The 24,761-nt window shown below is 43.5% G+C and overlaps 1 protein-coding gene across 1 annotated transcript; it reads right to left on the reverse strand.

Moving 5' to 3' along the window:
- Positions 1-12,411: 12,411 nt before the first annotated feature.
- Positions 12,412-20,344, reverse strand: LOC310788585 (interferon-induced very large GTPase 1-like; the record flags this gene model as incomplete). Its single annotated transcript, XM_083650116.1, is given in 4 exon segments — positions 12,412-12,451; positions 15,054-15,477; positions 15,480-16,370; positions 20,161-20,344. Coding segments are annotated over 4 exon segments (1,539 nt in total).
- Positions 20,345-24,761: the final 4,417 nt, after the last annotated feature.

Raw genomic sequence — 24,761 nt, forward strand, 5'->3', positions numbered from 1 at the left:
ATGCAACGATAGGGACCAATGTGTCCAGGCCAATGTAGGTCAGACAGCTGGTGGCAGAAGGTCTACAGCAGGGATGGCCAACTTTAACCACTTCCAGACATGAACCCTGGAATAATAGCAGAATAGGCTACTCGTCCGTGTGTGACTGACCATTTAGCCAGGCGTCGTTAGCATGCAGCCTCTCCTCTTTCTCCTCAGAGTGGTTTCATAGTCCACTTCCCTGATTATAACGCTGCTCACCTGTGTGCTGTTCCACTCTGGAGCACCTGTGAGCTCCTTCACTCTGCAGCTCTCCATGGTGCTGAACCTATCTTGAGTCATTTTGGCCACTAATTAGCCATTTTCTAGTCAGCCCTCATTACCCAATTAAGATAAATTATAATCTGGCTGTTAGGTCAACCGCAGGGCAATCTGGGAACCCCGAGTCGGTAACCCTTCCTTTTACAGTCCGGTTACCAGGCATTTACCTGATAACTACCAGGTATTTATGTGGTGTTTACAAGTATTTACTGTTTTTTTTAACAAGTAACTACCCGGTAAATATCAGGTAGTTACTCCGTATTTACTAGATATTTTCCTGACAACTACCAGGTATTTACCTGGTAATTACCTGGTATTTATCCAGTAATTATAGATTACTATAATTACTTATTATAATTATTGATTTATAATATTCTAGATTATAAACCCCCACTATTACCCATGCATTTTTGTGTAAATGTGACCATGTTAGGGTGATAATAATAACTCAGATATTTAAAGGTAATTACCAGCTACAGTATTTACTCGACAATGGCCAGGTATTTACCTTGTAATAACCAGGTATTTACCCGGTATTTACCAGATATTAACCCGATAACTGGTATTTACTCAGTAATTATAAACTTGTAACATGTACATTCCAAAAAAAGGAATTAAAAGGAAGCCTTGTTTGTTTCCATATACTTTATTCAATTATTCAGTCAGGGGTTACAAACATTTACAGTAAATACATTAAATACATTTATTTTTTATTTTTTTATAAACAGTAGAAAGGAATAGTTATCAAAAAAAGAAGTCTGTTAGAAGGTGAGCCATGGTATTACCATGTTCTTATTGTACCATATCCTTTGGAATAGAATATGCCATTGTCCCTGCTATCAACACACACTTGTACCATGTACCATGTAGATTTTGGTATCTGATATCTCAGGAATGCCTTGATGGAATTTCAGCACATTTGGCACTTGTTTAATTGTTGTTATTGAGTCAGTGACCTTGAACTTTTTACTAGGGGTGGGAATCGCTGAGTAGCTCACGATACGATATCGTCACGATACTTGGCCCTCGATAACGATATATCACGATACTGCGATACTGCGATACTGCGATATATTGGAAGACGATACATCACGATACCTGTGTAACAAGTGAAAAAAATACCTCTGAAGGCAAAAAATCATGTATTATGCATTTATTAGCAGAATTGACATGAACTCTCTGAGTTCACTCACTCACTCATACCATTTTCGATACCACGGAGGAAAAGTTACACATTAAGTCTTTTTATTATTACTATTAAAACAAGAAAACCTATATAACCTACCTACCTACCTATATAATTTCTAAAAGTAGATATTAATGATCAAACATTTCCATTCATGTAGCCTACAGTAGTTATGTTTTTGTTTCAACTACAAACATAAATAAAGTCAACTTGAAACTATGTTTCAACTACCACACACAGCATAATATTTTAGCCTGTTTATTGAAAAAAAAAAAAAAAAAAAAAAAAAAAAAAAAAAAAAAAAAAAAATAATAATAATAAACATATCGATACTTGGCGCCAGTGTATCGATAACGTATCGCGGGTGGAAATATCGCGATAACGTGGGTATCGATATTTTGTCCCACCCCTACTTTTTACACATGTTTTCCCTCACTACCAGTGGGCCAGATTATCACCGTGCACTTCCACCAGTAGGATACTGTAACCCAGTGATACTCAACTTGCGGCCCGGGGGCCAGATGCGGCCCGCCACAGGGTGCAAAGTGGCCACCCGAACATTTTCTAATAATTTCACGTTAGTTTTCATTGTGAATTAGACTCTAATTCACAATAAAAACTAACGGGAAATAAAGTTTGACTGAGCTCCAGCTAAATTGTCAAATACTGCCGTCTGCTCGCTACCCAGGCACTTATGTAGCCTATGTACTTAACCTAACTAACTTAACCTAACTAACTATCCGGTGTGCACAACATTGTCAGACTAAACTCCGGCTTACACCCCAAAAACCTAATCTGCTACAGAAAAATGTATATTGTTTGTTTATTAACTGGCCCGGTGGCCCCTGGCTTCCTATCATTTCACGAAAGTGGCCCCTGGGCAAAGCAAGTCGAGTATCCCTGCTGTAACCTATAACCCCTTCACTCAGTTATTCAATTATAGCTACAAAATTGATGAATGAATGAACTGGTAATCAAAGTTAATTATGTCAACATTTTATTTTACTTTATTTATTTAATGTAATCAAAGTTAATTATATCAATATTTTATTTATTCGTTTATGTATTTATGTATTTATTTATTTATGTATTTATTTATTTATTTATTTTCTCCAAAATTAATTTAGTAGGTTTGGACTGTTGAAAAGCTGAATGTTCAACAATGCCGAAGCGGGTTTGAAAGTGAGATGACTTTGTTTGTCAATGCAAAATGTGACACAATTATATGGTTCAGTGTAGCCTGTACCTTAATCATTTACCTACGTCATCTCTCTCATACTGTACATCATAGGTGGTTTCAGACCTGGGCTTGGTAAATCCATAAGGCTTGGATTAGCTTAGTATGCTTAATTACATGAGTTTGAGTGTGTGAGCACTGAGCAGTGTACTATAGGACCACTATATTATATATTTATATACTTCTACATTGCTCTGTTGTACTGAAATGTATTATTATTTTGCTGCTGTTTCTGCTGAAATTAATTCAATCATGCCACTGTGCAGCCATAAAAGTTTTTTTTTTTTTTAGGCAGCTCAGAATTCTTCAGCACAAACATTATATAAATAAAATATACTATATGACATACCAAGACAATACTGTGTTTCAGTATCCGGTTAAGTCAGAGATAATTTAACATCAAGTTTTTTTTTTTTTTTTTTTTTTTTTTTATAAATAGACCCGTTTTAAATTGAAAAAACAATGGGGGAATCAGTTTTTTTGTTTTTCAGTTTCTTTGTCTTAATGTTTTTGTTTTTCCGTTTTTTCCCCCGTTTTCATTTTCGTTTTCCGTTTTAAACTTTGAAACAGAAAAACGGAAAAACGTTTTTAGCAAAAAAAAAAAAAAAAAAATGTTAATTTTTTTTAACTTAAAAACGGGCAGCGGGCCCACGGGCTGTAGTTTGGCCACCCCTGATCTAGCATGTATTGTTAAACTAACTGATGTGTTATTCAGTTGGCTCTTCTGCTATCATTCAGCTCCTCCTGCTGGCACTTCCATGTAAGCACATGGAAGGCTAGGGAGGTTCTCCTGGTATGGACGTTTTGAGGGTATTTTCTTGCTCTTCTTGCCTTAAGGCTATTCCATGGTGCTCATGGAAGAGCAAGGAGTTCCTAGAATTTGCTGCTGCTGCTCTCCCTGCCAGAGCCATACTGCCAAATATAACTTGCAAATAAAAGCTTTAATTGTGACTAAAGTTGTCCTATAGTTTTTGACTAAAGTAGTCCTGACTGAAATGGACCATTGTGGTAGTTCAGTCAGGTCTCGTGGTCAAGCCCTGCTTAAACCTAGCCCACAGCTGATTAGGAGCTGATCTCAAACCAGCCCACATCAGCTGACGGCTCAGCTGACGCATTCAATTGGCTCAACTCAAACAGGGTGCCCTCTTTAAATCTGCTTCAGTCTGCCTGCCTAACATTGCTGTTTCCTCTGCAAGCTGTTTACAACCCACCTCCTCCCCAGCTCCTCCTTTCATGCTGTGTCTGACTTAAACAATGTCATTTCTGTTGTTATTGTTGCTTGCTCTGTTCTGTGCAAATAAATGCTTTAATTTTAACTAAAGTGGTCCTGACTGAAATAATGCTTGTTACATGCATGTGTTACACATTTTATAATGACTTCCAGGTGTGATTTGTAATTGTAAAAAAAAGAAATGCAAAAAAATGACAGAGTCAATCTTGGCTTTCTCATTTTAATGAAGAGATTTTATAACAATATCAATATTAGTTGTTTTAAAATCAGTTAAAGCACAACAAAGTCCAATAATTTGGACAAATATAAATCTTTCTTCTTATTCTTAAAACTTAAAGTGGAAATGTAATATAGAAATGATTGTGCTTGTGCTACATGTCATGATCAGACTATTGTAGACAAAGTTAAAAAAGGCTAACAAAAATAGAAATATTCAAATAGTATTAATAATAATAATAATATATTCAAACAACATCATAGTTCCTGCCTACTAAAGAAATAAAATAACATCAGCCATCAATTATTTGATACAAACACAGAACCTTAAAACATGGGCATAACAAAATAACACTTTTTACATGTTACATGTTCTAATCACTTCCAGATGTGATTTGTAGATACATGTAATAGCAGTAGCGTAATGTTATTGCCATGGGCTCCTGTGCAAATATTTGCTCTGGGCCCTCATCCCCACCCCCTCTCTCCGCCCACCAAACATCAGCGCGCACACGTGGCGCACACGCACACACACACAAATGTGCATATTTCCCAGCAAGCCTTGGGGCCTTCATAACTTTTGACAAGAAAGCAACCAAATCAGACTAAATAAGTGGTAGATATGGTTTTGAGTCATAGTATATTTTTTTGCTTTATTGTGTCCAATATTGAAATGTTCCAGAATTGCATGTTGTGTTAAATAAACATTATTTTTTAAGTGTAACGCTGAAGGTGGTATATATAGCTATCACAACTACAATGAGTTATAGCCATGATTGGGAAGTTTGAAGACCGCGTGCGCATTGTGTTAAAGGGTCAATGAAATAAAGTGTTTTTTCATGGGCCCTTGGCAGCTCTGGGGCCCCTGTGCGGTGCACAGCCTGCACCGCAGATAGTTACGCCACTGTGTAATAGTAAAAGGCAAAAGAAAAGACAAAAAAGTTAAATCTAGGCTTCCTTATTCTAATGAATAAAACCTTAGTAATATGCACATATACAGTAACTCTATTAGTTTGTTTAAAATATTCAGTTAAAGCACAATCAATACATTTGAAAAATATGAAGACATTTATGTTAATGTCATGATCACAATATATTTGTTGATAGTTGAAAAAAAAAGAGGCAAAAATGGCAATACAAATGTAAATATTTGTCCTAATTTTAAATTAATTACTCAGTCCATAATTTCTGACGTCTATCTCAGCTGAACTTTTCACTTATGTTTCCTTGATCATGGAACTTAACAATTGTCAACAGTTCAAGCATCTTGTTAAAATGAACAAATAACACAATTGATGTATATATATTTATATATTGTCATTGGCTTCCAATATAGTGCAATTTTCATGAATCCCCAATTCATTTCATGGATTTCATACATTGGTGAATTAATGAAAAATCTAAATTACATCATTTGAGTCATTTGGGGAAGCTTGCATTCTCGACAGTACAAATGTGTTTTTTGCCCACATTACTTTGTCTTGCTTGATCAATGCAATCAAGGACTCTGATTTCTTGATTGAAAATTCAGTGTCTAGCACCACGTTGTAATATTGAATGTTGATGTTTGTATGTTTTTTTCTTTCTGTTCCTTTCCTGTGCCTGAGCCTGTTTGTTTTGTCTTGTTTGTGTACTGCTCTATTAAAAAAAAATTGGGGGGGGGATAAAAAATAAAATCTAAGTGTCTTATTCACAGCCAAGTTCATCACCTAGTAATCAAAGCAACATGAGACTTTGTGAATCTGTTGCTGGAATGTCCTTCATAAAGTATCAATTGAAGACAAAAAAGTGTTGTGACTTTGAGGAGGGCTGTTTTTGCATAAGTCACTCCCAGTTGTCCAAACTTTTAATAGCTTCTGCTTTGCTGTATCTTTTCCACTCAGTGGGAATTTCTCCACTGCCCTGGAATTTTTTTCCATAGTGTTCTTCCAGTTCCTTTTGAAATTTGCATACAAACCATTTCCAGTATAGTTTTGATTCACCAGGTGTAATCTTCCAGGTGGCATACTTAGGGCCACCTTTTGCAAATTCTTTGAAGGGAATTGTCTCATTTGAACCATCAGGGCGAAAATATTGATTACCTGCAACTGATGTTGTGCAGAAATCAATGGACAGGTTCCCTGGAACTTTAAAGAACATCCCTGAGATTCCATCAGGGCGATGAAACGTGACACTGTGCTTGTCAGGAGTGTGTCCCTCGAAGGCGTTCGTACAAACAGCGTAACAGAATGGACACTGTTCCCAGCAGCAGTTCTTACAAAATTGGTCAACAAGGATTTTTTCAGGCCTCACCTTGAATGCCTCCACGTCAAATTTTGAGATACAATCTTTAATTATGGATTCAAGGCATTTGGCTATCTCATCCTGAAGAAAGTCAAAGTTGATATTATCAAAGCTTTGACAAGATTTAGTTTCAATCAGGAGACTTGATGGATAAACAATGATTTATTACAATGAATGAATGTTACAGAATATTATGATGAGAAAGTTAGTTAGTCTTTGGAGCTTGACACCACTGGGAGATATCGAGATCGAGCTGGATCAGCTCGAGCAGCACGGCCATATATACCCCCCAGTGGAGTCAGGATACTGGTGCTGGTGAACCTCTTGGTGACTGATGGATCAGGGATTTGGCGGAGACTGGGAGGTGGTGGGTGTGTGTCAGCCAGCAGGATGAGAGAGACTGAATGAGACACAGAAAAGCATATTTATGCACACATCAACCATGTGATAGGCTGCCTAAAGGGGAGTGCCACAATGTGATAGGCTAAAAGTGCATGTGAGCAAAGGTGTATAAGGTGATGTGTTGCTATGCTATTGGTTTATGGGAAAGTAGGAGGCAACCACTGATTATTCAATTATCACCAGGAAGCTGACAGGTTACCAGGTGAGCAAGCAGGAGAAGTGCAGTGACTGTGGAACCGGTGAGGATCAAGATCGTCCTGTCTGAACCTTCGTTTATAAACTCCACTTCAATCAGGAGACTTGATGGATAAACAATGATTTATTACAATGAATGAATGTTACAGAATATTATGATGAGAAAGTTAGTTGGAGCTTGACACCACTGGGCGATATCGAGATCGAGCTGGATCAGCTCGAGCAGCACGGCCATATATACCCCCCAAAAGAAGGCGCAAGCCCCAGAACCCAGCATAGAACTTTATAGAAAGAAGAACTCACCGGGTGACAGGATCAGGAGACATAATCTTACCGGGATGATGAGACAGCTGAGGGATTGAACATATCAGAGTAAACAAGAATTTAAATATGATTATGGCAGTTGGAACAATTAATGAGATAATATCACCTGAGTCATAGAGAGCAGACAAATCTAATGGAGGTATTTTCATGAGGCAGCCGTCTGCTGCATCTCCATCTTTGCCATGGCTCACTAGTCTAGAGGTGAGACATGGCTCACTGTAGTGTAGAGGTAAGTCATGGCTCACTGTAGTGTAGAGGTAAGACATGGCTCACTGTAGTGTAGAGGTGAGACATAGCTCACTGTAGTGTAGAGGTGAAACGTGGCTCACCATAGTGTAACGGTGAAACGTGGCTCACCGTAGTGTGGAGGTGAAACGTGGCTCACCGTAGTGTAGAGGTGAAACGTGGCTCACCATAGTGTAACGGTGAAACGTGGCTCACCGTAGTGTGGAGGTGAAACGTGGCTCACCGTAGTGTAGAGGTGAAACGTGGCTCACCATAGTGTAACGGTGAAACGTGGCTCACCGTAGTGTGGAGGTGAAACGTGGCTCACCGTAGTGTAGAGGTGAAACATGGCTCACCGTAGTGTAGAGGTGAGACATGGCTCACTGTAGTGTAGAGGTGAGACATGGCTCACTGTAGTGTAGAGGTGAAACGTGGCTCACCGTAGTGTAGAGGTGAAACTTGGCTCACCGTAGTGTAGAGGTGAAACTTGGCTCACCGTAGTGTAGAGGTGAAACTTGGCTCACCGTAGTGTAGAGGTGAAACTTGGCTCACCGTAGTGTAGAGGTGAAACTTGGCTCACCGTAGTGTAGAGGTGAAACTTGGCTCACCGTAGTGTAGAGGTGAAACTTGGCTCACCGTAGTGTAAAGGTGAAACTTGGCTCACCGTAGTGTAACGGTGAAACGTGGCTCACCATAGTGTAACGGTGAAACGTGGCTCACCGTAGTGTGGAGGTGAAACGTGGCTCACCGTAGTGTAGAGGTGAAACGTGGCTCACCATAGTGTAACGGTGAAACGTGGCTCACCGTAGTGTGGAGGTGAAACGTGGCTCACCGTAGTGTAGAGGTGAAACGTGGCTCACCATAGTGTAACGGTGAAACGTGGCTCACCGTAGTGTGGAGGTGAAACGTGGCTCACCGTAGTGTAGAGGTGAAACGTGGCTCACCATAGTGTAACGGTGAAACGTGGCTCACCGTAGTGTGGAGGTGAAACGTGGATCACCGTAGTGTAGAGGTGAAACATGGCTCACCGTAGTGTAGAGGTGAGACATGGCTCACTGTAGTGTAAAGGTGAAACATGGCTCACCGTAGTGTAGAGGTGAAACGTGGCTCACCGTAGTGTAGAGGTGAAACTTGGCTCACCGTAGTGTAGAGGTGAAACTTGGCTCACCGTAGTATAGAGGTGAAACTTGGCTCACCGTAGTGTAGAGGTGAAACTTGGCTCACCGTAGTGTAGAGGTAATACATGGCTCAGTGTATATACCCCCCAAAAGAAGGCGCAAGCCCCAGAACCCAGCATAGAACTTTCTAGAAAGAAGAACTCACCGGGTGACAGGATCAGGAGACATAATCTTACCGGGATGGTATGACAGCTGAGGAATTTGAACATATCAGAGCAAGCAAGAGAATGTAATATTATTATGGCAGTTGAACGATAAATGGAGTCAGCAATGACTCTGCAGTATGAATGGAGTCAGCAATGACTCTGCAGTATGAATGGAGTCAGGCAATGACTCTGCAGTATGTATGGAGTCAGCAATGACTCTGCAGTATGTATGGAGTCAGGCAATGACTCTGCAGTATGTATGGAGTCAGGAGTATGAATGGAGTCAGGCAATGACTCTGCAGTATGAATGAAGTCAGCAATGACTTAGGCCGCATGAATGATGTCGGCAATGACTTAGGCCGCATGAATGATGTCAGCAATGACTTAGGCCACATGAATGAAGTCAGCAACGACTCAGGCCGCATGAATGGAGTCAGCAACGACTCTGCAGTATGAATGGAGTCAGCATTGATTTAGGTTGCTGAGACCGGCAGGCAAGGGCTTAGCCTGTAATGATAAATGCATGAATGAGTTTTTGTAACTCAGGTAGCCTGAATGGAGTCAGCATTGACTTAGGTGCTGAGACCGCATGAGCTTAGCCTGGGTATTAAGACAGGACCCCCAGGCGACTCCATCCGCAAGCCCCACGCATGGGACGGAGCGGGGAGGAAGCGCATTAAGCCCCCCGCCTCCCCCGGAAGGGGAGAGCGAATTGGACGGGCACCCGGAGATTCCGAGGTCGGATGGCGCACGGTAGCACCGGAAAAACTATGACTGAAACGGTCACATCTTTGCTGGGGTCAACCTTTTTAAATTGGTGGGGAAAACCTTTGAAATACCTTTAAGAATAACTAGCAGTCTTGAATGAACTTGATTGCTGCTGCTTGCTGAAAGAGAAAGAACACAATTTAAGTAAGAATAAACCAGACAAACAATTTGATGTGGCATGAAATTGTTTGTTATGAAAGCCATGTGATGTGGTCATGAGGCGCATGAAGGGCATGATTTGAGACATAACCGCCTTTGTTAATAATGCCTACAACTGCTTTGTTGTCGCACTGCAGTGCTATGCGTTTATGATGCCAGAACTTTCCCCATATATGACAAGCTACTGCTACAGGATAGATCTTAAACACATGCCGAATCCCGACTGCTTATCGTGGATAAACAGGTTGAGTTAAATGCTGAGAGAGCTGAAGCATGCTGATAAACATAACTAATACCAGCCACAAGATTAGCCAGCAGTGACCTGCAAGGTTGGCGTAATGAACTTAACAAACGATGAAAAAATGCAGCTGAAGCTGAATAGACAGAAAACATGCTAAACAACAAAGCTGTAGACTGCCGGAATGAATGTGCTGCTTAACAACTTTAAAGCGGCTGCTGAAAGCTGAGGACAAACGTAATTATTAGAATGCTGGAAGAAAATGCCTTTTAAATATATCGTCACTGTGCAATGAAAACCACCTAAGTCCATTTTTTATGATTTTTACTTTTGAATATAAATGGAATATATCCATTCTCCTCCATCTACTGGCAGGTTTTGGCGTCTAAATGACCAATAAAAACACATTTTACTGGGTAAAGTATGTAACACGTATCACCATTGGATGCTAGACCCGCCCATCACATCACGTATGTGACAGTCAGACCTCCATGCTCCGCCCCACCTCATGAGGACTTCCCCAGAAAAGTCACAGGTATACGCTGCTGACCCGAATGCCGGCTGTGTTCGGCTTGGTTTTGTGTGATTCTGGCATCGTCTGACGTAAATAGATCAATAAGGTGTTTTCGGGTTGTCCTTGGGCTGCAAACTCATTTAAAGTATGCAAATCGCAGTTGTTTCTGACAAGAATAATGTCACGTTACTCCGGGACTGCTCAACCCCATGACAGAGCCACTCTCCTCGGCTTGGCAGAGTGAAGCTCTCCGTCCGCGCGTCCCCGCTGCCTGGAGCACAGTGGCTCGTGCTCGCGCAGGCTCCCACAGGCTGCGGCGTGGCCGCCAGAAAGTGCTTCAGACTCTGTGTGTAAATCCTGTAACAGCATTTGAGCTTATTCAGGTAAGATATTTATAATGTAATGACACATTCAGCGATAAACTGTCTACAATGAAGACATGTGTCAAATATGACAACGTGGTGTTCAGTATTTTATGAGCACGGGGTTTTTTCCATTTCCTGAAAAATTGGCGATTTGGAGATAAGTGGTTTTCATTGCACAGCGACGATATACTGAAAGGCCAGGCACGTGTGTTTTTGGATTGCAGGTTGAAGAGAGCAATACGTTCACCCAGATGAATCGGCTTGCTTGCTGAAAAATAAGAACACAATTTAAGTAAAGAATAAACCAGAAAGACAATTTGATGTGGCATATGAGGGTTACCTAACACATGTGAATGCCTGCTGCTGAAGCTGGTTTACAAATGAATTGAGTGAAAAGAGCCTTTACAATTATGCACATCATGAAGCCATTAATATGTGAGCTTCCCAAAGTGAATTAAGCCTGCTGCTGAGCTGGCTGCAGACAAACATATGAAGGCAAGAGACGACACTCTTTATGCTTTAAATGACTGCCCTGCTGCCATTTTGGCTTGGACCCCTCCTTGAACTGAATGGGGCAACACTAGATGATCATAGCGACATGGCAGCCACTCAGAGGTGGTCTTCTACAAGCCAAAATGGCGGATTGCTGATGTTGCCATTGAATGAAGAATTACTGACACTTAAGGGAAACTAACCCCCCGGATTTCTGGCAAGACTGCATTCTGCTTCATTTGAAAAACAATGGAGGGACAGCAGCGTCTCCTCTTGACCAAAGCAGGTTTGAACCCATAGAGCACTTATGCAAGAAAATGATTAAGATAGTAGAATAATGTTAACGGTTTGGTCTGAGATGTGACACTGACCAAATCCTTCACACACCACCCAAAAAAAAAAACAAAAAAAAAAAACATATATTATATAGCCTAAATATATATATATTTAAAAGCTGAAAAGGTTAGTTAGAAACGTTAATGACATGATACACTGCTGAGCAAGATAGCATACCATTGCAAAATGAAATTGCAATGTGACTCACAGGGAATGAGTGAGCTGCTTGCTGAAAGGGAAGACATTAAAGTTAGAATTTGACCATACAAACAATGATGCTATGAGAATTACAGGACTCATGTCTTGCGTAGGTTTTAAGAATGAGATTAAATGATACTGAATAACCAACAATTATTCACATTGAAATGGAATTAACGTGTGAGCTTCCATCTCAAATGCTCTTCTAAAGCCACCTATTTCTGAAAAATTTGGTGAAAACGACATATGCTGAACCGCTAGGGTTACAGACAAGTGCCTGACCTTTTCTGAAAGGTAAAGCTTTGAAGTTTCTGTTCCAAGTGTCAGAATGACTCTGCGTTACTCACCCTGAGCAACACCAGCTCAAACACGATGGTTGATTCTCGCCTTGAATAAAAACACTTTTGAGTGTAAACAGTTAGCTGAGGTTGTTGTATTTGAGGTTGTTGTATTTATTCCTAGAAACCCAAGGAGACACAGCCACAGGCCTTACCACATCCCAACTCAAAGATGAAAATACCAAACGTGAGTAGCCTATTTAGCAGTGTTTTTTTTTTGTGGGGAGATACCTAGCGGATTTCCAAAAAACCATTTGAAAAGCCAGATAATCTGAAATGTTGATTATGAACAAAAACGGGTATATCTTCCGCTGTGTTGATCTGATCCGAAAAAAGACGACATGGTTCGATGCGCAAGAATCAGACGATTAATTTGGTTTGAAGCATGAACAGCATTGTTCAGAATTAACCACCTAATTCATCACATTAATGACAGATGAACAGCAAAATCTAAAACGTAATGCCCGTGTTACAGTGCAATGCAAAGAAACAATGATCCACATCAGACTGCATTAACATGTGCCTTGTGAATGTTGAATCTACCACCTGACCGGCAATACGGCTCAAAGTAAAGCAATGAACTACATTTCCCAGCATGCTTGGCGCTGTTCTCTGGGTGATGACGTCACCTTCAACATTTACCCGGAAATGCAAGCTACGTGTTTTGATATGAAACTCGTGTGAAAAGTTTGGAATACCTTGCTTCTGCGTGAGGGAACTTTGCATCTGGCAATCCTGGATTAGACAAGCAAGGAGTTTGAAGGACTGCTACTGCCGACTGGATTTTCAGTGACCAGGAGGAATCTCCCTGCTTTAGTGTTGAGTGAAATGCAGCAACCATGTCGGGACAAGAGAGGCATATTATTGAATCATGCATCGCCCGAGAATTAAAGTGGCTGCAAACATTAACAGCAGCGCGACGAGCAACGCTTGATTACGTCATTTGCAGACTGCAATGATTTAACAGGTAAGCCTGCCTTGGCTTGAAGCATGATAACATTTAGCAAAGCTGCACTGAGCAGAACACATTGCCTTGAATGAAGCAGCGGTGTGAAGCGACATATAGTAGTAGTATTACTACAGGATCGAACAGATCCTCAAATCGCTCATGGTGAGTTGAACCAATGCAAAATACACCGACAGCCAAATATATGTAGCGAGCATACAACCTGATTTTGATGCTGAAGCAGAAAACACAGGAATGAATAAAAAGTTCTGCAGAGAACCAACAACACCAGTAATTTGCAATGTGTCAAGCGAGCAATCGCCATACAACCTGATTTTGATGCTGAAGCAGAAAACACGGGAATTAATCAAAAGTTCTGCAGAGAACCACCAAACACCAGTAATTTGTAGTAAATGTCAGCTAGCATGTGTGTCAGCCAGCAGGATGAGAGAGACTGAATGAGACACAGAAAAGCATATTTATGCACACATCAACCATGTGATAGGCTGCCTAAAGGGGAGTGCCACAATGTGATAGGCTAAAAGTGCAGGTGAGCAAAGGTGTATAAGGTGATGTGTTGCTATGCTATTGGTTTATGGGAAAGTAGGAGGCAACCACTGATTATTCAATTATCACCAGGAAGCTGACAGGTTACCAGGTGAGCAAGCAGGAGAAGTGCAGTGACTGTGGAACCGGTGAGGATCAAGATCGTCCTGTCTGAACCTTCGTTTATACATCAAATACTAGCTCAGATTGAAGTGAACTGGAAAATTTCTTCAGCCATGTGTCAGTGCCTCCTTTGTTTTTGACTTCCACTCTTGCAGAAGACAGTGCGATCTTCACAAACTCCTCTGTGACTTCGGCATATTTCCTGAATACTTTGCCTGCTTCATTGCGTTCAGTGTTGATGTAATTCTTTCCAGCTTCTTTTATGAAACTCTCTATTTGTTTCCTGGGGTTTTTAATGTAGTCCATGTAACTGTCAAAGCCCTCTTTCTCTGCCAGTGACCGTAAGACATGTTTCTCCAAGTTCAACCTACCCCCACTCAATGGTGAGGGACTGCTATACCCGCCAGATGAATGGCAGTCTTGTGATAGACTGCCTCAGCTATGGACACCTTCAGTTTCCTACAAATCAATTCACCAAGCACAGCTGTTGATGAGTTACCTTCATACCAGCTCCGAAACATGCTGTAATATCCCCCTCTCTTGCTTTCTAAATACATGTGTACATCATTGTTCTCATTGAATTTTTTGTGCGACTCTATAAGCAGATTCCCTGCCTTGTCACATGCATAAAGTGAAAGATCGACTGTAAATTCTTTCTTGAGAGTATATGTATTTGTCTTTGATTCAAGATTGTTCACTTTTTTAATGACATTATTGGCTACTTCATGCAAGTATCCATCATTGTAGCCTTCTGTAGCTACAGGTTTTCTCCCAATCATGTCTATGGACTCTTGTTCAACATTGGCAATGAGGGATCTGATTGGTTGTTGTTCTTCAGAGTCTACACAAGTACATACCTTTTCCAGGTGCTGGGTTACTTCATGAGATTCAGGAAGACTCGCAACACTGTTGGTAGCTCCTTGTTCTTCAGGAAAAACATTGCGCCGTTGAAGGTTTTGGTGTTTTTGGCAATCAAAATAATTGTCTATATTTGACAAGTTTTTGTATTTGCCACAGCTTTTGCGTTCATCTATAAGTGACCTTTCAATTCCATACGGTATAAGGACATTAACCAGATCTGCATGTATTTTGTCCTTGTTGATATACTTTATGGCTTGTGTATCTTTAGTTAATTCAGTAACCCACACACTCCAAACACTGTTGAACTGATTTTCAAGTTCCTTTTCATCTTTTGCCTTGTCTTTTAAATTAAGAGCAAGCTCTTTGCTCTTTTGTACTAGCTCTTTCTCAAACTCTGTCTTCTTATCATCTACCTTTTTGCAAGCCTTCTTCAGTTGGATAACTTCCCCCAGTTTTCTTTTAACTCCTTTCACCTGGTCATCATAGAACTCTTTTATTTTCTTATCAAATTGTCGCCATTGAACCAACATGTTATCCTTGTCATCTTTAAAGTATGTTCTCACATCTTTTTCCACTTCTTCAAGATATGTCTTATATCCCATCTCATTAACAAGATAACTGTCATCAACCATGTCAATTGTTTCATTCTGAATTTTGTTATGAAGTTGTTTTCAATTGTCAGCATGGCACTCTTCAAAGTCCAGGTCCATTTCCCATACTGGTCCTCAAGCTTTCTGTACACTGCAATTTCATGCGTGTTTTTGAAACTGAAGACAAAGTCTTCATTCAGCAGGGCTTTCCAGAGGTCATGAATGTCATCTTTGAATTTTGAAAGACCCATTCCTTTAGATGTTTTTGCTTTTGAGAGGATGACACTTTTTAAATCTTGGATGCTGTCACTATAACCTGGGTTTGGAGGGGCCATGGGTGGACTTCCCTCCCATAGCTGTGTAAAGTATTTGACATATTTTTGTACATCAAAAGCAATAATGTCACTAAAGCACTTTGCATCAGATTCCTCCTCTTTGGCAGCCAGTTTGGCCATCTCGTCCAGCTTTTCTTGTAGGCGTCTCTTTCCATCCTTGTTAAGCCCTGCAGCGGCAATGTCTGTAACATTCTGGTGAACAAACACACAACTTGGAGACAGTTTAACCATCTTCATCCTCATGAAAGCTTGAACAGAAATCTGAAGAATGTCTTGCATATCAGCTGGATTATCTCCAAAGATGTTGATCAATGTCATGTTTCCCAGACCAATGACAAATGTCGCCAATTCATTGTCATGGTGCGTGTTGCTCCCTGGCAACTCAAGAGCATGCAGTCCTTCAGTGTCCACAACTAGAACATAGTCAAACATAAAGTTTGACACTTTCACAAGCTGCATGAAGGCTCCCTTTGTGCACCTGCCAGCACTTACTGCAAACTGCAACCCAAACATGGCATTCAGCATTGTTGATTTTCCACTGCTTTGGATGCCTAGAACTGACACAACAAAAACTTGCAGGTCTCCCAGTTTCTTGATGACCTCGTCCAGAAGACTAGTGATCCATGTTAACACATTCACTGCCAGCCGTTTTTTTTTTACTGTAGGTAGCTTCTGCCAAAGGGTTTTTTTGAGGATTCTGGCTCATTTTACAAGAGCCGAGGATTATTTTCTGCTTGGACTTTGTGAACACAAAGTTCACAAAAGTACTAATAGAATGTGTGCTTTCTCTGTCTAAAAGAGTTAGTTTGTAGAGTTACTAGTTATGTATTAGCTGTTGAGTACAGCATGGTTTCAGCGTCTGAGACTGAAAGCTGAGATAATCGCAGTTTTGTGAAATTCAATCAAACAGGCAGAACAGTCACTTTAACCATTTATTTTTGGCATCAGTGAGATATCAGACATCTAAACAATATAGTTCTGAACCCCCTCTCCTTCAAACTCCTCCCTCCGTGGGCGTGTCTGGTGGCTTTCAGCAGCGTTTGTCACAAGCGAGTTTCTACTGCCTGTCTGAGCAGTGAGCAGCCTCCCTCCCTGGCGGCCCCCTCGTCGGCAAGTCTGGATGGGGCTCACTCGTTTCTTGGGTTTGAGAGCTTTGATGAAGCTTTGTGCGATTCTAGGCTTTATGCTGCATGTTTCAAAGTGTGTTTTGCACCCAGTCTATTTTTGGAACCCCCCACCGTTGTGCGCCCGTGTGCACCAGCGCGAAAGCGTTTTCGCCTACAGTATGAGAATGAGGCTCGTTCGTTTCTGGGTTTTCGGTTGAGCTCAGCTGGAATGAAGCTGCGTGCGATTCTGGGCTTTCTGCTGGTGTTTCAAAGGTGTTTCAAAGTGTGTTGCACCCATAATCTATTATGCAAATTTGCAATCCCCCACCGCCAGCTCCCAGCGCGAAAGCGAAAGCGTTTTCGCCAATCCATTTTCATGAGAATGGCTTCCTCACGCTGCTGTTTTTGCTCAGCTTTCTCTAGTCTGGAGAGCACTGTCGCCACTTAGTGGGTCGGTAAAATAGGTTATACACATTCAATAGCTCCCATATTTTTATAGGAGGGTTTGATCCACGTCCCACCGTCAATTTTTTTTTTTTTTTTTTGACGAGATAACTCGTCCACGGCAGTCAACCGTTGGATTTTTTTTGACGAGTTGACTCGTCGACGGCAGTGAACGTGTTAACTAACTACTAACTTGGCCAATTGTATGTAACATACAAAATAAAGCAAACGGTAATGTCTAAGAATGCAAAGACATGTAACTGGCTCGTTAAACTCGCATTCCAGGATAACGTTAACGTACGCGGGTCTTACCCCGGCGCCTCGGAGATGCGGGCAGGCAGCACTCATGCCTCGGATTCTCTGCTCCTCACAGAAGCAGCTGACTGCCAGGGTCTCCGCGGATCCCACTCGCGTAGCGCCACAACACGCTGAATCCCACTCGATTTGGGGGCGTAACACGCCAGGATAGGCCAACGCCAAATCCAGCCCCCAGAATGATCAAATCAAATCATTGACACGCTATGGCCCCCCTCTCAACCCTCTGTCATCTTAGACAAGATTTGTTTTCAGTCCTAAACGTCTCCAACCCTCGTGCCACTTGGGTTCCGTTGGGTTTAGCTCGTCTTTAAACTCCTCTGTACAGAAGTAGGAGCTATTGCTCCTCCTCCTCATCATCATCATCTGCTCCCATATTCGCTGGCATCCACTGCACAATAACTTATAAATGAAACCGTAAACAACACTGTCAGCTACCGCCATGTTTACTGCTGTCTTCTTCTGGGTTTATGTACAACAGCAGCGTGCTGTGTGTGACGTTATTGTTCTTTCGTGCATGCGGGTCATTTCAGAGCCGTGACCTGTTCACACTGGAATCTGATATTGGCCACTTTTAAAAAGTCTGTGAAAAGCCACAAAAAAATCAGATCTGAGCAAAAAATCTGAATTGAGCACTAAGGTGTGAACGTGGACACTAGAGCATATTATTTCCCTTTAAATGTTTCAAAATCAAAATATGAAAAAGTGCCCAAATATCTTCTGCGGCAGTAGCCTACAGTTTTATCAATGTAGAACACCAACATTAAAACCTCACCCTTTTTCGTAGTTTGCTGAAACACGGAGGTGCTGGTAATTTCTTCTTCTTGGGATTTGTGGTCCAGCTTCTGTTTTTGTTCTTTCTTTTCAACACACATTGATGGGTTTGCATCTGCAGGATTGTGGAGAAAACAACATGCTAGTTTCATTCAATCGATTGTGCAATACAACAGCTGACTCTGACTGTAATAATAATAATCATAATAATCAGCATAATCATAATCATCATCATCATAATAAGCTTTATTTGTATAGCACCTTTCATACATATAATGCAGCTTAAAGTGCTGGACATTGAGGTAGAGCGGGTCGGCCAATGACGCAAGGGTTGGCAAGGGATCCCCGCTCCCTCCCAGCTGCTGTCGCTGTGTCCTTGGGCAAGACACTTAACCCTCCTTGCTCCCAATGGTGTGTAGGCACCCTGCGTGGCAGCCTGCCGCCATCGGTGTATGAATGGGTGAATGTAGACTATCTACTGATTGTAAAGCGCTTTGGATAAAAGCGCTATATAAATGCAGACCATTTACCATTTACCATTTATATTTTCCTTCCAAAAACACAGCTATGTGCATTTTGGATTGATATTTCATCGTGTGGTGAGTCCCCGAAGCACAACCTGTATTTCAGCGCCGTGAGATGCGTGTTTTAGTGGATTTTTAACAGCGATACTGTTACGGCCTTGGTCAGAGCCTGGCCTTGGGTTTGGTTTGCGTGTTGCATTCTCTCACCTCTGTCTCTATTCCAGACACGCCCCTCCCTCTGATTGATTGATTACGTTGAGGAGCCCTCACCTGGAGCTGGTTACAATCAAGCCAGCATAAGAAGCCAGGGAGACTCCAGTGCTGGGCCTTCTGCCACTTCGACAGCCAGCACTTGCTCCGTGTGCACACTTGAGACTGCAGCTCTTTGTTGTTAGCTCGTCTGCTGTCTCTTCTTCTTGCTCTCAACTTAATGTTGATCCTAATCTTGATTGGCCTTTTCCTGTTAATGCCTGTGTTCTTAGAGGCCTGTTAATGGACCTGGTATTGACTCTGTAGCTGGTTTCCTGGGTACTCCCACTAGCTACTATTGCTGTATTTTTTGACCCTGGGTTCGATTCCAGTTTTGTTTTCTTTTTGTTTTGTTAACTAACTCAGAAAGCCCTGTAGGGGTGTGCTGCCCTTTATTTTCATCCCCCCTTTTCTCCTGTTTTTTGTAGGCTATGGAGGGTAGACTTGTGTTTTTGTTTCAGTGTAGTTTGCTTTATGTTCCATGTAAATTTGTTGGGCTTTTGGCCATCCTGAAGCTACTGGCTTCCTGTGCTTTAACTTTTGTTTGAAATAAATCCTTGTTTGATCATTTTCAACCCAGCTCATCTCTTTTTGTTCCTAGACCTTTTATGTTACACCTGTTTGCCCTAGACTTTATCAGGGTCGTAACAGATACCATCGGCCTACATTCTATGGCGATAAATACTAACTTCACGACTGTATCTCATTGTATACTGCTTGGACAATGCCGGTAAAGGCAGGGGGTAGCTTGGCTATGTGAGGGGGATGTGGCAAATGAGCTAAACTTAAAAAAAAAAAGTGGTGTATGAGAGTAATTAAGTAAAGTAAGTCATTACTTTTTTTAAGTAGTGTAATGTGTAATATATTACTTTTTTGAGTAACGACCCCCAGCACTGGCTACAACTGCAGAAATGATAGCAACAATCATTTATTCCACCAATAAATTCACAAATATTTTTGCTGAAATGCAATGCAAAAAAAATCAAGGGAATCAAGAATGAAGTATAAAATCTCACATTGTTTGCTAATTGGTGAAGTCCTCTGAAAGTCCACTGGAGTATCACCCTCGTCTGTGGATTGATCAGTGATGTCATTGCTTTCATCAGGACCCTCTTTGCCTTGGTCACCATCTGCCGTTGATGGGGCTGTGTCTCCAGATGCCAGCGGCTTCATGGACTCTGTATCCATCCGCTCCTCCATCTCATCTGCTCGTCATGCCTACAGAGTGACAGAACAAAGCTAATCAGACACTAGTCTGACATTCTACTCTGTAGGCTACAGTTGAGCTCCCCTGTTTGAGCTATGCCGCCCCACTAAGACAATTCCCCCCAACATTGATCACATTCCCGGGGTTGATCTGGCTAGTTAATTGGCTAGTAACTCGTCCATCCTGTTCCTACCCATGCTAGTATGAGCTCCATGGTCGGCCCCTGAGACCCAGGACAGCCCCCTCACCCCACCCACCTTCCATGAATCTGCCCAACTGCATATGTAATCACATAAGTGAATCAGCGCTGATTCCTCGTGAGTCCAGAGTGGTAGCGAGTAGGTTGGTTAAACTCACTCCCCTAGTATAAAGGCACGTTAATCAGCTCCGCCAAGGGAGCTAGCTCTCTTGGTGCAGTGGTTAACGTGTCTGCCTCGTAAGCTGAAGGTCGGCAGTTCGAATCCACCCCTGGGCAAGCCCTTAACATGGGTTGCTGCAGAGTACCACAACACCGTTACACATACCCACTATTAGCACACCTCCCCAGGCTACACACAGACCCTTGTCCTCCAGGGACACTGGCCGGACCTTGCTGGCCCAGTGGCCCACACTTAAGCACCGCTACCAGGGTACAGACAGCCAGCCATCCCCCGGGAGGTATCAAACGTTAGCTTGCGTGCTAACATCAGTGTTTGGCTGCTGCAGTGCTCGCCTGAATCGCTCGCACAAACTGCTTTTATTTTTGGCTTATTTTTTAAGGAAAGTACCTCGGGTCTGTACGCGTACACTTCCGGGTCTATACGCGTACACTTCAAGGGTCTGAGAATGTACACGGTTGCGCTCCAGCTCCTATATTTAAGGTGGGCTGAATGATTCACATGGCATCAACTCGTGACTTGAAGGAAAAAGTAGAGGGACCGGGCTCTGTGGGTTGCCACCCGGCCGGGCTCCTCCCTCATCTCACCAGGTCTAGGACCTGTGCGCTGCACCAGACTCCCCCGCTCCAAACATCTCATTCCGAGGTGATGGTATCTTGGTGGATACCATGCAGTACCAGTACTTGGTGGCACTGCAGTCTCCACTTGCGGCTTGAATGGCCCTCCTAAAAGGCCTCTCGTGGGTTGTTGGGCTTCTTCCTCACGGAAGACGCAGGCTGGGGAGCTAACCCATACTGCTACCCGGGTGCCGTCCCTGTTCCGGCTGTCAACTGACTCTCCAGTAGTCACTAGTCTTTCCTGGTTGTCACATAGTCTATTCCTATGAGTCACTGGCTAAGCCAGGCTAACTAATAAATAAAAAACATCGCATGGATGCATAACTGGGACGTATCCTCAGTGATGTACCCTGGGGTCATAGGATGTTTCGGGTCTCGCCACATACTACACCCTCGCCCAGGTGACCCAGCCGGGGCTGGCCAAGCCCCAACTTACGTCCCAGTAGCTACCCACGGTCAGCCCTCCAAGAAGGGTCTGGTCACGCGGTCAGGGCCACTCAATCCGCTGCTCTGGAACTACTCTGCCGGGACCGGGGGGGGGGGGGGGGGGGCTCTGGTACGTAGAGGGACCGGGCTCTGTGGGTTGCCACCCGGCCGGGCTCCTCCTTCGTCTCACCAGGTCTAGGACCTGTGCGCTGCACCAGACTCCCCCGCTCCAAACATCTCATTCCGAGGTGATGGTATCTTGGTGGATACCATGCAGTACCAGTACTTGGTGGCACTGGTCTCCACTTGCGGCTTGAATGGCCCTCCTAAAAGGCCTCTCGTGGGTTGTTGGGCTTCTTCGTCTTCACGGAAGATGCAGGCTGGGGAGCTAACCCATACTGCTACCCGGGTGCTTGAAGGAAGAAGGAAACATTCCACCTTAACTATAGCCTATTTAAGGTGGGCTGAATGATTCACACGGCATCAACTCGTGGCTTGAAGGAAGAAGGAAACATTCCACCTTAACTAGCTACTGGCTTCTTCAGCATCAACATATGTTTTTTTTTCTCCCTCTACTCCCAGTACCTCACTATAACAAGTAAAGATGAAAAGGCAGCCAAACATCCTTTCATTTTTCGGACCAGCTGCTAAAAAGGTAGGCTACGTTTACAATCATGAAGAAACAATGTTAAAAGTAGGGATGTCCGATATTGGCTTTTTTGCCGATATCCGATCTGCAGATATTGTCCAACTCTTAATTTCCGATTCTGATATCAACCGATAGGCTACCGGGCTTTTTTTCACCAAAACTAATTTCAGGTAACAACATATTGTAACGTATCGGTGATACGCCAAGGAACGGAGAGTTGTAGTTGGTACAGGTTCTTTATTCACAGGCTCCTTTAGCTCCTAGCAGCTAGCTTCACACAGCTAGCTCTACATACAGCAACCGTCTCAGCTCGCTCCATAGCTAGACTGACATCCGGCCTGCGGCCGCTGGTCATATATACCCCGTTTCCCCTAGGAACACACCCACACACATTAGTTCCTAGCTGCAGTTGAGACACTTCTATTGCACATCACATTGCAGGTAATACTTGGATTACCTGAAACGCTACATACTCCTCACCCAACATTAGTCGACGCCCACGTCGACACCCACAACCCACACATATCCCCCTGTACCAAAACCCAACACCCCACAACATTTTCCATTACCGCATCAATTTCCCCACATAGTCTCTTATCTTTTTTTTTAGCACACTTCTCAATTTCCGTTCCACCACCACCATTTGCATTTCTTTTCATTTCTTCCCTCTTTTCCCATTCCTTTAAATTCAACCCACATTTCCGTTCACATTCCCATTCCAATAGCCCTTCTCTTTAACACCACTTAATTTTGCATTCACTCCCACCATCATTTAGTTACTTCCCATTAGCACCCTTTTCCCCAACATTTTCACTTAACACAAGCCCCAACATTTACATTCCCTCTTTTCTCTTTACACACATTTCAATTCACCAATAACTCCCACATTTACCTTATTTCGTTTTCCCTCTTTTCTTTACACTCATCTTCAATTTAACTCAACCCCATAATTTACCTTATTTTCTTTTTTTCTTCCCATTCATTTAAACCACCATCATTTCCATCCCCCCTTTCAAAGCTTCTGTCCCACCTGAAGCACGCTAGTCCCGCTCAACCCCCAGTGGGGTTAGTCCTCTGCAGTGTAACTCTTTTCGGTCCCCCCTTTGTGCCCCACAGACCTCACACTCCCTGCAGTATCTCCGCACGTCCTCCTTTTGTTTGCCCCAGTAGAAATGTCCACGGATGAGGCTGAGTCTCTCTTCGGGCCCACGATCACCGTATGGGCCCTCGTGCATCCACTTCAGTGCCAATTCTCGCAGGCAACCGGGTACAATCCACTGGGTCCCGCTTTTCCCGTGCCCCTTTCTCTCCAAAACCCCCTCTCCACCCAGTTGCAGGTCCGAAAACATGTTCCACAGTCCCTTCGTGGCACCGGAACACAGGTGAATCTCCTCCACAGGGGGCCGGCGTCCGGCCGCCACCCACGCATACACCGGACCGATATCCGCATCCTCCCTCTGTCTGCGTCTCCGCTCATGCCCGTCGACCTCCCAGATGGCCCTGTCGTCGACGTCCAGCTCTTGCACTCGCTCGTCCTCCCGTCCTGCTCCCCCAGGGGGCGGCGTGTTGAGGACAGCAGGGCGAACACCATCGGCGTCGATCTCCACCTCGGCTTTCTGCAGTGCAGCCGTGGGGGCTGTGTAGCGGCTTGGTTGGGCCGTCTCCTCCGGCCTTGACCCCTCTCGCTCCCCCGGGGACACGAGTGCCGCTCCCCCGACTGTAACAGCTCTGCAGATGATGTCGCTCACTTCCCTCTGGCTGTTCAAAACGATCCCCGCTCTCCTGATGGTCTCGTCGCTGATGATGATGTCCCCCTCTACCGGCTGGTATGCAGAGCAGCTAGCCTGGGCCGGCTCAACAGTCACTCTCCTGCCCAGAACAATCGACTCTGCACTGCTCCGCTGCTCCGCCACTTGTTGCTCAGGCTGCTCCACTGCTCCGCTACTCCGCTGCTCCTCTGCCTGTTGCTCCCCCGGCTGTGTGTCTCTTCCAGCGCCCACACCCTTAGTGCAGTCTCTGGCTAAATGTTCAGGCGACTGGCAAGCCCAACAAAGCCTCACCTGTCCGCCGCCTGCACGTCTCTCCTCTCTCGCTGTCTTCCAGTCCCCGACAGCTTCTCGACACTCTCTAGCTAGATGTCCGATCGCTCCGCATGCCCAGCAGGCTCCCTGCTGTCCATGTCGTTGTCCCGCATACCCGGTCCGTCTCCCGGGTCCGCCTCGGCACCACCTCGCCACATGGCCCGGTTCTCCACAGCTCCAACACAGTCTATTTTGTGGTTCCTCCGGCCGTTCTCCACACTGCGCTCCCTCTGCGCTCATCAAATCCACCCGCTGCATGA

The sequence above is a fragment of the Poromitra crassiceps genome, assembly GCF_964638095.1.
Source record: "Poromitra crassiceps genome assembly, chromosome: 13".
Lineage (NCBI taxonomy): Eukaryota > Metazoa > Chordata > Actinopteri > Beryciformes > Melamphaidae > Poromitra > Poromitra crassiceps.